General features: G+C 34.4%; 1 protein-coding gene across 6 annotated transcripts in view; it reads left to right on the top strand.

Moving 5' to 3' along the window:
• The window catches only part of CCDC178 (coiled-coil domain containing 178), a 421,184-nt gene that overhangs the window by 115,119 nt on the left and 288,702 nt on the right, over positions 1-17,363 (top strand). For all 6 annotated transcript variants that reach the window (XM_053206558.1, XM_053206557.1, XM_053206555.1 and 3 more), the window contains 2 exons: positions 434-529; positions 682-818. In XM_053206558.1, the coding sequence (XP_053062533.1) occupies positions 434-529; positions 682-818 (233 nt within the window). The remainder of the gene's footprint in view (positions 1-433; positions 530-681; positions 819-17,363) is intronic.

The raw sequence follows: 17,363 nt of genomic DNA, 5'->3' as shown, positions 1-17,363 counted from the left end.
TAAATAAGCATTGTTGTTCTTTATATTTGTGTAGTTTTTCCTTGTACTAGTTTAAAATTTTTCAAAACTAGATAGTGAATTTATCACGGCTATTGTCTAGAGTATTGACCATATTTATGTTGGTTTTTTTTTTCCTTTAAGTTGTTAATGTGATGAATTATGATTTGAATTTTCTAATATTTATCAACTTATAACTAAAATATAATCTGTTTTTCATGGTTAATTATTTGAGCACTGTTAAATTGATTTGGTACATTATATTCAGAATCCTGTATCAATTTTTATAAATGGCAACCACTTATGGTGTTATTTTATACTATTTAATCAATATTTATTAAGTTATGGTACTGACACAATTTGAAATATATTTCTTAATTTACAAAAAAATGGAGGAAGCTTCATAATTCATTTTTTTCTGTATATTTTTTCTTAGCTAGACAATTTGAAAAAAAATTATGATCAACTAGCCTGGAAGAGAAAAAGTTATGAAAAGGAATATCTGGAAGCATTCAATAATTATTATGCAACAGTAAGTTGACCTTTTTCTACTTCCCCCTAGAGCTCTGTTCTCTGTTCCTAAATATTAACTCCTGCAACTAAAAGTAATGACATTATTACACATTTTTTTTCTTTTTGAGATACATAACATGTATAAATGATTCTGTTATTCTTATCTTAAAGAAACAGACATGGGATATTGAGCTTTCTAATGTTGCAAAAGACCTTTCAGATATTTCAATTGCATATACTCATTCGGCAGAAGAAAACAGAAAGCTTGGAATTGATATTGAAACCATGGCAGGTCTTATCAATGACAGGTAATTTTGCAAATATAATTTTTATTTTGATATAATATATTAAGTATGTTAAATATAATGTATCTCCTCATTTTACATGGATACGTCTCTGGGGTGGTTTGGTGGTGTTTGTGTTTATCATCAGCTTAAATGTTGTTTATTTCTATTCTAAATGTTGCTCTTTAAAGCACTCTGAATCCCTTTAGAGATATCAAGTAGTGAAAAAATGATCTTACCAGGAGTTTTTGCTCACTCATATCATCTCCTTTTGACATGTCCTCTTACACTCAAAGACACTTTAAACTTACAGTATGTTTAATCAAGCTCCTGCTATCCTTCAGTCAACCCTCAATTCTTCCCAGCAACTACTAGTTTTCTTAGCTCAGAAACCTACAGGTTTTCTTGCTTTCTGTTTCTATTTCAACCCTCATATTCAACATATTAAGAAGAAATGTTTCACACACTAAATATCTTTTTATCTGTTAACACTGCTCGATCAGCACCCTGGAACAAGCTATCATCATGTCTAGCAAGAGCTTATAGTGACTTCCAAAGCTAGTTTACCTGCAGTCATTATGCTTCCTTTCTAATCCATTATCTACACTGTGGTGGGTTCATTCTTTTTTCTGTTTTTTGGTTTTTTGGTTTTTTTGACATAACTATGATCAGTTCCTCTCCACACCTGCATTAATTTTAACAGGAATGAAGGGAAAATCCCCTCCTTAACATCTCCGACAAGGTCCCTGAATAGGCAGACATACCTGCCTCTGTTGTCTCATATCACATTTGGTTCAAATACTATAGCCTTGCTTCATCTTCTCCTATTTGCCACGTGTTTGGCAGCCCATATGGCATTTGTGTGCTATCTCCTTTTCCTATAGTATTTTTCCTGTTCCTTTTACCCAGCAAATTACTCTTTATCCTTAAGACAGTTTTGGAGTGAGTTCTGAGAAGCTTTTTCATTGATTGTTAAATCAATGAAATCCAAGTTAAATCCAATTCTTATATTATGTGTATATATGGCACACATACTTTTCTCCTTCAGATCTCTTGCCATATTTGCAATTTTTGTGTGCACATATTTGACTCTTGTTCATCTCCCTCAAAACACGTGATCTGTGAGGGCAGACATAGGCCATGTCTGTATTCTCTTCATCACTGAATCTGCATCATCAAGCATGGTACATGACATACTGTGCTATCCAAAGTTAATTATTGAAGGGAAAGAAGGAACAAAGAAGGGAAAGGGGTAATAATGATATTGGATGATTGTATAGGAAGTTGTTAAAATTTCTTAGTGATCGTTTTATCTTTGGAAATGCTAGAATGAAACTATAAGATTTATCTATGTGTTGAAAAGAATTTTTAAAAGACAGCAAAAGGAACATTGTTTTCCAAAAGATAACTTAAAATTGTACTTGTTAATGTTACTACATTTTATTAAGAGAGCCATAGGAGAAAAAATAAAAATTCTGAAGCTAATGAGAAGACCCCTCTGGAAGAAAGGAAGTGTGAGAGTTAGCATTTATGAGATTATCTTGCCAACAAGCGTCTATCTCATCTTAGTGGTATACAAGTAGAAAGGTTTATTTCTCACTTGCATTGCAATTTAGCTGTGTCTGCGTTTCATGTTATTTCTACTTCTTAGATTCAGGGTGAAGAATCAGATCCTGCTAGGGCACATTGCTCTGGTAAGCACAGATTCATTAGTGAGATCACTTGATGACCCTTACAGCTTCCACAGGAAGATGATAAGTGTTTCTTTTGCTCACACTCCATTGAACAAAGCAAGTCATATGGCCAAGCCTGATGTCAACAGGGTGGGAAGTCTAATCCTCTTAAAAAGAGAGACAGTACATAATTGAGAATAGTGATACAGTCTATCACATGTAGTGGAAATGTAGCCTTGGTTATTGTAAAGGATTTCCAGTGTATACATTGTGCTTGTCCAGTTAATATTTTAGATATCACTTAATTACTTAACTTTTCTTTCAGATTTTCACTTGAAATTAAAAAAATAAATGATGATTTTAACAGCAGATTAGTCAACAAAGAATTAGCGAAAGATTAGTGAAATCAAAGAAATTAAGAGATATACAGGTAAGAGTCAGGTCTACCACATGTTTAAGTGATGTTCCAAAAGATGAGAAGATAAAAAAAGGACAGAGATAATATTTGAGGAGATAATATCAGTTCATATATGGCAAACATTTCTTACATTCGTGTTTCACTGGTGAGTCTCTCACTCTTAATAGTCGATAGGTAGGTAGGTAGCTAGCAAGGTAGATAGGTAGGTAGGTAGATAGATAGATGCAAAAATAATTATTCATTTCGAAACTTTATTTGCTGTCACAAACTATGAGTCTGGAGTTCTGTCTTGTCTAGTAAGAGAGCGGACACAGAATTGAATACGAGAGAGGCTAATGTATGGGAGGAGACAAGGGCCTGAACAGGGGTTTCATCTTGACTTTATTGAGCTCACAAGGTATTTCCCACGTGGTGAACGTGAAGAAAACAAGATCTTACACACTTGGCAAAAGTGAAGAAAACAATCAGATAGTAATCATTAACTTGTGTGTGTAAGAAGCAAAGGGTCTGGGGGGGACAAGTGGAGTTTTTGATCCAAATAAAATAGTATATTGGCATCAGATGGAAAGTAATTTCCATGATATAACAAGTGATATAATAAGTTATTCGTGATCCATTACAACATCTCACTACCTAACCTCAGGCGCTTTTGCCCGGTGGCGGCTGTCGGCCCTAAGCTTTTTAACCATTTATGTAAGTAGAACCTGTTTCCCCACAGTTTGTTTTACTTCCAAATCTTCTAAGTAATTTTATAATTCCCTGTTTGATATAGATATTTACAGCTTATCTTTTGCTTTTTCAACATAGTTATTCAAAATAGTTATTATTTTATCTAAATCTAATAATTTAAATATCTGTAGTCTTTGTCATTTATTTTTGCATCTTATTCTCCTAACTCATGCTTTTGCTATCTTTTTCCCTTGTGCTCTTGGCTATTTTTATTGTGTGTTGTCCACTTTCTTCTGGAAACTATTTGTGGAAAATCTTTGAGTCCAAAGTAAAATTGAGTTAACATTTGCAACCTTATATTTATGAGAGGGATTCTTTTTTTCAATTTTGCCCTTGTATATGCCCAAGACTTTTTTTCATTTCCCAAACCATGATATTCAAATAATTTTTACAGATATTCAAATAATGTATTTGAGGTTTGTATAACAATGTAACAAGAATTCTATTATATTATGTTGGGAATAAAAGGACATACAATTAGTGTCATTATGGATGAAAAAACTCAGTAACATATCAGTAGTTATTTTCTCTATTTACTGAAATGATTTTAGGTTTTCAATCTGTTTTTGCACTTTTTTGTATTTTCTTTTCTACAAAAAATACACATTATAACAAGAGTGCAAATAGATCATACAAGATTCTTTCATTTTGAAAGCACTGGAAGTTTTGGTAAAATGGAGCTTTGGATATCTGTAAAAAACTCTATTATATGGGTGTGTCATGATTTTTTCATAATTACTCTAATATTTACTTTTAGGTTGTTTTTATTTTCATGACATAAACATTGTGGCAATTATTTTTCAGAAATCTTAGCATTTTAAAATTTCAAGTAGATTTCTGGAAGTAGATTGACTATAATGCTTTTAAATTCCTAATACCTTTAAAAAAATAAATTTCTAATACCTTTCTAAACCTACTTTCCAGAAAGACTATGTCATTTATTGAAGCTGAGCAGTACATAAGCTTGTTCTGTGATGTACTTGTGCTAACATTGAGCGCTGTGTTTTTTCCAAGTTGATAAGTGAAAAAATGCATCCTCAATGTTGTTTCAAACTTCCATTTCTTTGATCACTAATGAGGTGGAATATTTATATATCCTCTATTGAATTCTGCTTTTTCTAGAGAATTCTTGTGTGCTTCCAAGGAAAAAATAAAGAACTTGGGATTCAGAAAGGCAAAGTGCCTTTTTGAAGTTCTCACAGCTTAATACCACTGGCATTTGAAACTTGATTTTCTGTATTCAGATTCAGGATTTTTTTACCTTCTCTTATTTGTTTTTTTGCAATTTAATGTGATTTCAATTTAACTGATGTTTAGTAAATGTTCAAATATGCTTGACATATTACTCCAATAATAACAATCTCAAATAGCAGCCTTAACATCAAAATGCAGTTGTCTCAGGGTACAGGTAAGATTGTGCTGAGTTGCACTTTGACTTTGTGGCTAGAGCTTAGAGCAAATGCTTGATCTGACTTGTGTGTCTGTCTCTGTGTGCATGTGTGTGCGTGTGTGTGTGTGTGCACATGAACACACATTTTTATGTGGCAGGCAGGTAGAGACAAACACTGAGGGTAGGGAACTAACTTTCGACTCTGCTGAAGACCATGGAAATGCACCAAAGAAGCTGTATGGTCAGATTCTCTTTTAAAGATATCACTTTGGTGGTAATTGAATGAGTTAAGCTTTGAATAACTGGTTTGATGGTGGTTCCAGACACTAACTTGGGAAATATACGGAGGAAAAACAGAAAGGTTGGAGGGAAGATGTTGATATGTTTGGTTTGGAATTGTGTATGGCATGATTCAAGTGTACGTGTCTAGATATCACTCTGACGGATAGGTCTGAAATTGAGGAAAGATGTTCAGGGAGATGGAAGTTCCATGTTAAATGTAGAAGTGCTTTAACTTGGCAAGCAAAATTTTCTATGTCTACTACTTCATTTACTGCTTGAAAATTAGAATTTTTATGAGATAGAAATTTTGTGGGATAAATTATAACACCAAGTTTTATATCAGTATAAGGTAGAGTTTCCTCCGTATCTGATAGGGCAGAATCAAGAAATATTAATGGCCTCTGTAAACTCTTATCCACTAACAAAAACTGCTTTCCCATTAATTAGAAAATGAAATCTAAATTCAACAAAAATGAATAAAGCACCAAATATTTTTGACATTTATTAAAATTTATCTTACTTATTTTTAAAACTTTTCCAGGTTTATTGAAGTATAACTGAGAAATATAATGTGTATATATTTAAGTTGTGCAAAATGATAGATTTTTAATTAACGTTTTGTTTTTTTAAGATCAGATAGGGTCACAGGAAAATTGAGGAGAATATATAGATATTTCTCATATACCCCTGGTCCCTATACATGCACGGCCTCCCCCATGATCAACAACCTTCACCACAGTGCTATATTTAGTACAATTGATGAGCCTACACTGACAGAACATATTACCCAAAGTCCATAATTTACATCAGTGTTAACTCTTGGTGTTGTACATTCTAGGGTATTATGCAGTAATACCCTAGTAATGCAGTAATAATGGTATTATACAGAGTATTTTCATTGTCCTGAGGTCCTCTATGCTCTGTCTACTCATTCTTCCATTCCTCCCATCCAAACTGTGACAGCCGCTAGTTTTTTATTGTCTTCATAGTTTTGCCTTTTTTTCAGAATGTCATATAGTTGTAATCATATAGTATGTAGCCTTTTCAATTGGATTCTTTCACTACCTAATATCCATTTAAAGTTCCTTTATGTCATTCATGGCTCATTTTTTATAGCACCAAATAATATTCTGTATCTGGGTATACCACAGTTTAAGCATTCACTTACTGAAGAGCATCTTGGTTGCTTCCAAGTTTTGGCAGTTATAAATAAAGCCACTATAAATATTTGCGTGTAGGTTTTTGCATGGGCAAAAGTCTTCAACTCCTTTGGGTAAATACCAACAAACAATTGCTGGATCATATGATAAGAATATGTTTAGTTTTGTAGGAAACTGCCAAACTGCCTTCCATAGGGGCTGTATTATTTTGCAATCCCAGTAGCAATGAATGAGAGTTCCTGTTGATTCACATCCTCACCAGCATTTGGTGTTGTCAGTGTTCTACATTTGACCATTCTAATAGGTGTGTAGTGATATCTTCTTCTTGTTTTGATTTGCATTTCCTTTAATGGCATATAATTTGAAGAATCTTTTCATATACTTATTTGATATTGTACATACACTCATCTTCTTTGATGAGGTGTCCATTAAGGTCTTTGACCCATTTTTAAATTGGATTTTTTTTTCTTTCTGTTGACTTTTCACAGTATTTCATATGCTTTGTACAACAGGTCTTTATTAGATGTGTCATTTACAAATAGTTTCTCCCAGTTTGTGGCTTCTCAATTTTTTGACCTTGGCTTTCACAGAGCCAAAGGTTTTAATTTTAACAAAGTGCAGCTTACCAATTAATCTTTCCATGGGTTGTGCTTTGTTATTGTGTCTAACAAACTATTGCCATATCCAAGCTCACCTAAGTTTTATCCTATGTTATCTTCAGGGATTTTATAGTTTGCATTTTACATTTAGGTCTATGATCCATTTTGAGTTAATTTTTATGAAAGAGGTAAGGTGCCTGTCTAGCTTTATTTTTTTGTCTGTGGATGTCCAGTTGTTCCAACACCATTTGTTGAAAATATGACCTTTGCCCCACTGTATTGCCTTTGCTTCTTTGTCAAACATCATTTGGCTCCATTTCTGTGGGTTATACACTATACATTATAGGAGATACAGACAATAATACAAAGGTCAATTGTTTTTATTATTTAATGGTTAACAGAAATAGCGTCGTATATCTTTATTTTTACTTTACGCAGTGATTTTATAGTCTTTTGTTTATGACTAGTAGACTAATAATATAACCATATGCTTATGACTGCCTTTATAATCAATATTTGTACTTAAAGAAAATGTAGACCTAAAAATCAAATGTATGTTTGCAAGAGTGTGCCTGTGTTTGTCCATGTGTGTGTGTTTGAGTCCTGAACACCTGCTTTATATGAAATACTGTTTAAGTGCTGGGGATATCATTTAAACTTACATTCTGCTACATAGATACTAAATATTTGATAAATTTTCAAAAATTCAGTCACGGATACTCTTGGGAGGAAGAAAAAAAGTGGATAATGCGCTAGAGTGACCGGGCCAGTGAAGAATTGGGACCTCTGCTTTGGCAATGACCTCCAAGGACACTGCTGTCTCTTGAATTGAGACTTTAATGAAGAAGCTTTGCCAGCCTTGAGCTGTTCCAGGAAAGAAGTTGCCAAATAGAAGTAATGGAACACACAAAAGTCCTATGATGGATAAAAATTTCGTGTGTTCTGAAACAGAATGGAGGCCACTGTTTCTAGAAAATTGTATGTGGGCAGAGTAATTCAAGGAGACGAATGTTCCAAGGCAGACAGGGCCCAGATACTGCAAGCCTGTAAGTGGGCTGTGATAAAGGAATGTGGGTGAAACATCTAATGCATTTAAAGCATCTTACATCTTATTTTAGAAAGATCTGTGGGCAGGTTACTGCAGGACGGACTTTGGTGCATATAGAAGGACGCTGGCTCTTTGGGTCACTCAGAAAAATTATAATGATGATATAGATCAAGGGTTTTTTTCAATCAAAATGGTAATAGCTGAATTCAGATATATTTTAGAGGAAGTACCAATGGGATCTTTTGACAGATGGAATATAAGATGTGAGGGGGGGAAATCGTCAGGCTACTTGCTGAGGTAACAAGGGCTTGTGGAAAGTCTGAGGGGGATTTTGGAGAAGATATAATTATGTGTCTTCAGGCCATATTAAATTTCAGATTCTTATCAGCTCTTCAAATAGAAATGAGAAGTAAAAATTAGATAGATCTATAGCACAGAAATGAGGAGGACATAAATTTTGAGTCATAAAGTTAAACAAAAGGACAGGATACTATGTCTAAAAAAGAGTATGTAGATAAAAAAGTAATCAGAGTTTACTTTTCTTGCAACACTGATAATAGAGACTGTAAGACACTTATAAATGGAGCATAAATAGGATATACATCCTTTAAATGCCGCATTGTGCTGATGAAAAAGTAAAGGAAATCCTCAGAGGGCAATGCAAAATAATAATAATAGTAATAATAATAATAATAATAATAATAATAATAATAATGGAAAACCTGTAAGTTAAATTTTTAGTTGATATTTGGCTTCTCTAAAAATATGAATTGAAAAATGACTTTGCTGATCTTGGCAAACAGGGTGATTAAATTTTAGTGTCTTCAAATAATAGGCCACGGGCCATGGATCTGTGCAAGTAAGGGAACTGGGCAAAGTAAGAGCATTTGAATGGGCAGAGCAGAAAACATATACCCACAAGCAAAGGCAGAGATAAGAAAGTGTGTCTGTCTAAGCCTGGAACCTGGGTAGGAAACAAGAGAATGGTATGGCTATTTTTGACACTTGTTTGATGTTTTCATTTATACCATCTAGGTGATCTTGTAAGGCCCCAACCAAGAAATTACCATTTTAAAAAGTGATCTTACCTTGATAAATATTCTCTAGAGAAATAAACAGGTGGAGGCCACACAAGATTTTCTCAAATAAAGCTTTTAAAGCTCACAGGGGTGCCTGGGTGGCTCAGTCGGTTAAACATCCCACTCTTGTTTTCTGCTCAAGTCATGATCCCTTGAGTTTGTGAGATTGATCCCTGCCTCTGGCTTCATGCTGACAGCATTGAGCCTGCTTGGGATTCTCTCTCTCTGCCCCTCACCTGCTCGCACACATTCTCTCTCTCTCTCTCTCTCTCTCTCTCTCTCTCAATAAATAAACATTAAATGAAGATGATCTCACAAAATATGAAACAACAAGGGAAAATAGAACATGAATGAGAGCAGAAATAATCAGCAGTATATTTACACCCACAATAATTTCAAATGACAGTATTAGATTAAATCTGCCTAAGTAAGTTTAAAATGATTAAAGGGAACAAAACAAACTAATAGAACATTATCAAAACAGTTCAGGGAGGTTTGAAAAAGAATTCACCAAAACTTGTAAAGCTTAAAACTGGATTCATTTTGATTAAATATTTTATTAATTAAATACCAAATGCAGCTGGGGGAAAAAAAGAATCAGTGCCCTTGGAAACATGAAGAGGAACCCGGAATGCAGTACAGAGAACAAAAGAGACAAAAATATGGAATAAATATTAAGTATTACGGAGAATAGAATGAGAAATAGAGAATGGGAAAGCAATATTCAAAAAGACAATGGCAGATAACAGTCTTTTGAAGTGTGAATCCTTAGATTCAGGCATCATGATAAATCCCAAGAAGATAAACTCAGAAAACGTTAATTTTCTTTATACTATAGGTTACCCATATTGGAAGGAACAGTTGAAGATATGATGCATTTTGTCAAATGTATTCTACAGTGCTAGTATCTGCAAACAGCTCTCCTGCCTCCTTAAATTTAAGTGGCAAATGGTACTTCCTCTTTAAGGCTAGCACGTCCATCGGTGCTCTTGATCTTAATACCTTTTGCCCTGTACAGGACATAGTTTATCCTTATAGCTTCTATTTCTGACATCTTTGTTCATTACTTTCTTCCTTCAGGCTATATTCACCATTAACCCTCTTCCAGCCTAAAGTGAAGGCCTTGTCTTCATTCTAGTTGTATATTTGGCAATCACACAGTAGTTCCCTTACATTCTCATTAAAATTTTCACGTAGTTAGCAATATTTGCTAGATTATTAACAGTATTTGCTTGACTGTTAATCACTTTTTGACCCACAGCAGTCTGGCTTTTGAAACTCCAGTGCTACCAAAATTTTCTTACTTAATTTAAAGACAACTACAACAATGAACATCTCCCTTTCTAAATTCACGGAGTGTTTTTTTCATGTTATTGCAATATCTTTTTGCCCGCTATGTAAACCAAGCATTTGTGTCTAATGCCCTCTCTGATGCTATCTCTTTTTGAGATTCAGCATGTCACTCTCTTGGTTCTGCCTTTAACTCTATGAAGCTGTTCTCTCTAGGAATTTGACAGCAGCTCATTTATCTCTGCTTGTCTCTCATAGATGAGCTCAGAGTCCTAACTGCAGCCCCTGTACATCCTTGGTCTGCTCTCAATTCCAGAAATTGTATCTACTCTCATTATTTTAACATATGTCATATTTTTCTTCACTTCTTAATCTCTATCCACATCTTTTATTTCTCCCGATAGAATTGTTTTCAATACCTACTCTCTCCTGCAATATCACATCTTGACACCGTTATCCACCAAGTTACTTACTTCACGCATCATCCTATATGCCTCTCTATCTGCTTATAGCCAGCATCCTACCAACTTCTTTAAGTCTTTCTTTTAATTATTTTTTAATGTTTATTTATTTTTGAGAGAGAGAGACACACACAGTGTGAACAGGAGAAGGTCAGAGAGGGAGGGAGACACAGAATTGGAAGCAAGCTCCAGGCTCTGAGCTGTCAGCACAGAACCCTATGCAGGGCTTGAACCCATGAACACGAGATCATGACCTGAGCCGAAGTCGGACCCTTGACTGACTGAGCCACCCAGGTGCCCCAAGTCTGTCTTTTAAATGATCTTTCCAGGGCGCCTGGGTGGCTCAGTCGGTTAAGCGTCCGACTTCGGCTCAGGTCACGATCTCGCGGTCCACGAGTTTGAGCCCCGCGTCGGGCTCTGGGCTGATGGCTCAGAGCCTGGAGCCTGCTTCCGATTCTGTGTCTCCCTCTCTCTCTGCCCCTCCCCCGTACATGCTGTGTCTCTCTCTGTCTCAAAAATAAATAAACGTTAAAAAAAAATTAAATGATCTTTCCTATCTGTCTGTTTTAATTACCAGTGACCTAAATCATGTGCTAATTGTCCCTTAATTGGAATATTAAAATGGGCTTCCAATTAGTCTACCTTACTCCAAGGTACTCTGAGGGCTCACCCTCAGATCTGTCATATACAGCATTACTGGTGCAAATTATCTACAAAGGATGAAATGTTATTTCCTTTCAGCATCTTAAAAAAAGTTTGAGTCTCTCTACCAACTATAGGATAAAGTCTTGTCTCCCGGACTGATGGATTAGACACTTTAATCTGTTACCTGTACAACTTCAGACTCATCTTGCACCATTCCTTTTCGTGATCTCAATGTTCTAGCTTAGTAAAATACTAATATATCCAAACTCATGTTATTTTAAACTTTAATCTTTGTCTCTGGTATTCCTCTGATTGAAATTCTCTTCCTTTTCCTTCTCTTCCTCCTCCTCTTTTTTCTGGCTTTAAAAAAAAATATGATGAAGTGATCATTCATACAATAGCTCAGACATTAACTCTTCCCAGATGCTTTCCCTCTTAGTAACTTCCCCTATCCCCAAAATATGGTGGTATTAAGTACTTCTGTTTATTATTGTACTTACGATCGCACAGAGATGTGTGTGTGTGTGTGTGTGTGTGTGTGTGTGTGTGTGTGTGTGTCTTTTTTCCTTCACGAGAATATAAATCGTGAGTTTAGTTTTAATTCATCTTTATATCCCAGTCACCTAGGGTAGCACTTGGTATGCAGTCAGTTCTCATAAGTATTCATTTAACTAACCCTCACTGAATGCATACACTTTTCTCCTAGGACTTGTCACACTATGTACAGTTACTGTTGGTTTGTTTATTTGTGTTTCCTCTTAGCTAAGCTCCTGGCTTTAGGCATTGTCTGTGCTTGTATGTGTCTGTGTACTTGTCTGTGTTTTTCTCAGTAGGTGTTAAATAAATCACATAATGAACTAATGAAAGCTGAATATAAAAATTTGTTATCCTTATTTCTTGCTTTGCTTCAGTATCTCTGTGCTCCTAATCTCCTGGCTATATGTTTAATTCTAATGTCATTTGTGATATCTTATTTTGCTCCAAAGCAATATTAATGGTTATTTACCCTTTTTGTCTTTTTTTTCTCATTGTCTTCCATTTCATTCAACCAGATGTCACTGTAATGAAGATCCATGCTGTTACATACTTTTTAATTAGCAAAAAACTATTTATTAAATCACTTGCATATGTTGCTCAACATATATAAGTACAATATATATATTATTCTCAATTTATTTAAGCTTAATCTTGATAACAACCTTAATGGTAGGTATGATTAAGCAAATTTTACATATAAGTAAGTAGTGTATGAAAGCACCACCCCCCAATTACATTAAGGACAATCAGGATTTGAATGTAGGTCTGTCTGAATCCAAAATTTGTGCTTTCTCAGAAATACTGCCTGTTTACCTTCATTGGTAAGTCTTGATTCCTGTATCTGGGATGTTACAGCAGACTATGGACATTACATTTACAACTTAGAAAATATGTCAAAAGTTTATTACTTTATTTAATTCTCCATCTGTATTTGGGTATACCCACTGCTTTCTCCAAAGAGCTCTGTTTTTAGTCTTTTATTTTTTTCTTTTTTACTCTTCCATTACCCAAATCACTTTTCCCTTAATCCCAGCTTCTTTTTTCCTTAAGTCTAAAAATAATAATAAAAACTTTTAAAGCAAATCACTGACACTCATACATCTTTTGAATATCGTCATCAAAAATTTCCAAATTTGGACTGATACATATATTCTAAGATTCCTTTAGAATACCATCTCACTATTTGATGTCATTTCCAACTGTTACACTATTTGAATAAGTTACATAATTAATTCAATATATGATCTATTGCTCGTATATGGTTCATTTTAAAAATGGCAACACTGAAAGGTAGATGCCATATTTGTTAACAGACTTTGTTCATGACTCTGTGCATACAAATATTTGCAAGAGCTTTTGGTGATAATGATGCATATTGTTTACCTTGTAGTACAGTGTGTAATTAGTAATTTTGTCTTTCAAATGAGCCAGCATCCTTCAGAAATGTAAAAAACCTTTTACATATGGGACATTTGACTTGAGCAAACAACTTCACTTGATTACTTATTCATGTGATAGGCAGGCTTCAGCAACGTAAATCAAAGAAAATGAACTTGTTTAAGATGATTTGAAATTGATTAATTTGTATTTAGTTTGCTTGAAGTTAACTGTGTGGTATGAATTTCTGTATAGCTATTTTCTTACATCCAAGCTCTGTAAAATATTCAGAATATCTACTCCTAATGCTCTACTGTTCCTCAAGCAAGACAGTGCCATTGTAACTGCACTGATCCAAAGATGGGGTTGATAATCGAGGGAAATGAGCAAAAAAGCTATTGAACACCATAAAGATTTACTGGTATATTTTATAGAATGTGTTTATCAAGAGTTAACAGGGTAGTGATTTATTTGTGGAGATAGCAATTAGAATATTATTGAAGTTGTTAAATAGCCTGGAATACTTAGAATGAATCCACAGGGTACTGTGTCTTTCATACTCGCTTAGCTATATCTTACCAGCCTATTAATTTGAGTTACTTTGCAGGAGTATAGAATATGATTTTTTTCAGCATTTAACAGCATGCTTTCCAATGAATATTCTTAAACTATTTTGCTTTTACTTTTTCAGCTATTGAAAGATAAAAAGCTGTATGCACCATTCAAAATTAATTACCAATGTTTTAGCCTACTTTAGACCTATTTGTAAGAAATTAAAATTTCACAAATAAATTACTCTTCCCATTTCTGTTCTCTCTCTCTCTCTCTCTCTCTCTCTCTCTCTCTTTTCAGAGGCAATCAAAACCCAAATTTGTCTGTGTTCAGTATGTGTAAGAACTTGGATTCTCAATTTTTAGACCTCCGTATTCCCAACAGTCTTTTCTTCCATATCATATCAACCACCTTCTCTTACAATTTTACCCCTACATCTTCTCATTTCCAATAACAGAGTCACCTCCTGGTTTCAGTTTTAAGAATCTCCTCTCTCACAGCTGACACCTCTCTTTCCAGCTTACTTACTCTACGAGTACCCTCACTCCATTATTTGACACTTTAAGATGATCAGTCTGTTATCCCTACTAGATGTGTATATCCTACCTTCTTGTCCTTCCTTCTCTTCTCACAGAACCTAGTTATATCTGACTAAAAATAACCCTTCATTTAAATCACCTTCAAATTTTATTTCTGTGACTTGAAAAGCTCTATCATTGAACTGAAGCAGGATCCAAACAGCTGCATGTGGCTACAGTAAGACACAGCTGAGATTAATTAATCTCACCATGGGTGGATCCTGTTTTGGTGGGCCCTAAATGTTATAGAATGAGATCTCTTTATGAAAAAAATATAAGCTTATGAATACCGAATTCCCACAACCAATTCAGTGCCACTTGACAAAGGGTAAATTATATTAGAAAAAGAAAATAAATTTTGGTTAGAATATATTATTTTCACAAACTTTATTCAAAAATGTACAACCATGTGAAATGCCGTTAGACACTCAAAGGACTTCACAAGGGGTTGGGGTCAGTTAGAGGCCCTCATATTTAAGCTTCATTAGCACTGCAATAAATTTGCTGCCGAGTAGCACTTAAAGTATGTGACTATGAATCTCAAGTGACATTCAGCACTACCAAAAAATTTTTAGATTGTCCAGTTTTCCTGACCCCTATTTCACATCTTCTCTCACTCTTCACTCCTAATACCCACATCACCCTCATTTTATTTATTTGTTTATTTATTTATTCATTCTTTCAAGTTTTTATTTAAATTCTAGTTAGTTAACATACAGTGTAATATTGGTTTCAGGAGTAGTGTCTAATGATTCATCACTAACTACAACACCCAGAGTTTATCAGCAGTGCCCTCCTTATTCTCATTTTAACACTAATAATCTTTTCAAAACATAATAGAGAATACAGATGCAGTCAAATGAGAATTAACCTCTTTTTCTTGCCAGCCTATTTGCATCTGTCTTTACATACTCTATATTCTCCTGTATTAAATCTAATAATGGAAGCAGCTCTTACAGTGGAGTTCCCATCACCCACACACTTTCCAGGAGGATGCCATTTGCTTTTACACACTCAGGCTTTGTAGCTACAGTTATTTCCTCTTTCTTGTGAACTATTATTACTTCTCTCTAATAGCATACGAACATTACATAATATTGCTCATCTTAGGAAAGAAGCAAACTCAAGAGAAAATAGAGCTCTAAATCCCAGCTCTACCCTTTTGTTCTTTATAGTAAATCTTAATTAAAGTGAACATTCCTGTTCCCATAAACTCACATTCTGTTTTCTATTCAATCCATTCAAATAAGAAATTTCTCAAAGTACCCTATTCTAGATCTAAAGTCATATTTTAAAGTTAATTTAAAGGTACTTTCATGTTTTATTTAGTTTTTTAAAAATTATATGTACTTAAAGTTTACCTCATGATGATTTGATATACATAGTGAAATGATTACTAGAGTCAAGCTAATTAGCACACCATCTTCTCACATAGTTAACGTGTGTGTGTGTGTGTGTGTGTGTGTGTGTGTGTAATGAGAGCACCTGAAATCTGCTCTTTTATCAAACTCCAAGTGTTTGATACCATAATTTACGTAGTCATCATCTCATACATTAGATCTCTAAATTTATCAACCATTTATTGAGTTTTGCTTGATAATAATATCTGATGGCATTTGGGTATCATTTCATGTAGGTAATCTGTTTTTTCTCTTGGAAAACTTATGAATTTTCTCTTCCCATTTCAGAGTACTGAAACTTTACAATTCCATGTCTGGGGGTGTGTGTACTTCTCTGCGTTTAATATATCTAGTTTAACATTATGTAAGACTTTTCATTTTAGTGACCCATGTTGGCTTTTAGTACTGGAAATTTTTCAGATATAATTTTGTTATATATACTTCCTTTCTATTTTTTTGTTTATTTATTTTTGAGAGAGCGTGCATGAATAGGGTAGAGGAAGAGAGAGAGAGGGACGGAGGATTTGAAGCAGGCTCTGCACTGACAGCAAAGAGCCTGATGCGGGGCTCAAACTCACAACTGTGGGATCATGACACAAGCTGAAGTCAGACGCTCAACTGACCCAGCCACCCAGGCTCCCCTTCCTCTCTATTTTTAAAAAAAATTTTCAGCTTTATTGAAACATGTTTGACATAATTCTATATATTTGAGGTGTAAAATGTGATGATTTGATATACATGCACTTTGTGGTATAATTACCACCCATCAATCATTTTCTGTCATTACTGTGTTATTCTCTTGTGGTGAATACAATTAAGGTCTATACACTTAGCACATTTCAAGTAAGCAACACAATATTATTAACTGTAGTTGCCATATTATACAGTAGGTCCTCAGAGATTATTTATCTTACAACTGAAGGCTTACACCTTGACCACTGTCCTTCCCATTTCCAATACCACTCAGCCCTTGTTAAACATCATTCCACTGTTTTTCTGAATTCATTTTTGTTGTTAATTATTTCAGATTCCACATGTAAGTGAGATTCCATAGCATTTATCTTTCTCTGTCTGGCTTATATCACTGGACATAACTGTCCTGTAAGTCCATCCATCTTGTTGCAAATGACGGGATTCATTCATTGTTCCTTGTAACTGAATAGTATCCCGTATATACGTGGAATTTTCTTTATTTATCCATTGATAGTTTGTTTCCATATACTGGCTATTATGAATCATGCTGCAATGAACATAGGAGTGCAGATATCTCTTCAAGAAATTGATATTGTGATTTTGTTTCTTCAGCTATATATGTAGAAGTGAATGTTGGATCATATGGCAGTTTTGTTTT

Source organism: Acinonyx jubatus, chromosome D3 (genome assembly GCF_027475565.1).
Source record: "Acinonyx jubatus isolate Ajub_Pintada_27869175 chromosome D3, VMU_Ajub_asm_v1.0, whole genome shotgun sequence".
Taxonomy (NCBI): domain Eukaryota; kingdom Metazoa; phylum Chordata; class Mammalia; order Carnivora; family Felidae; genus Acinonyx; species Acinonyx jubatus.
Note: the sequence above shows the minus strand (reverse complement) of the source record. Positions and strands in the feature narration are given on the sequence as shown.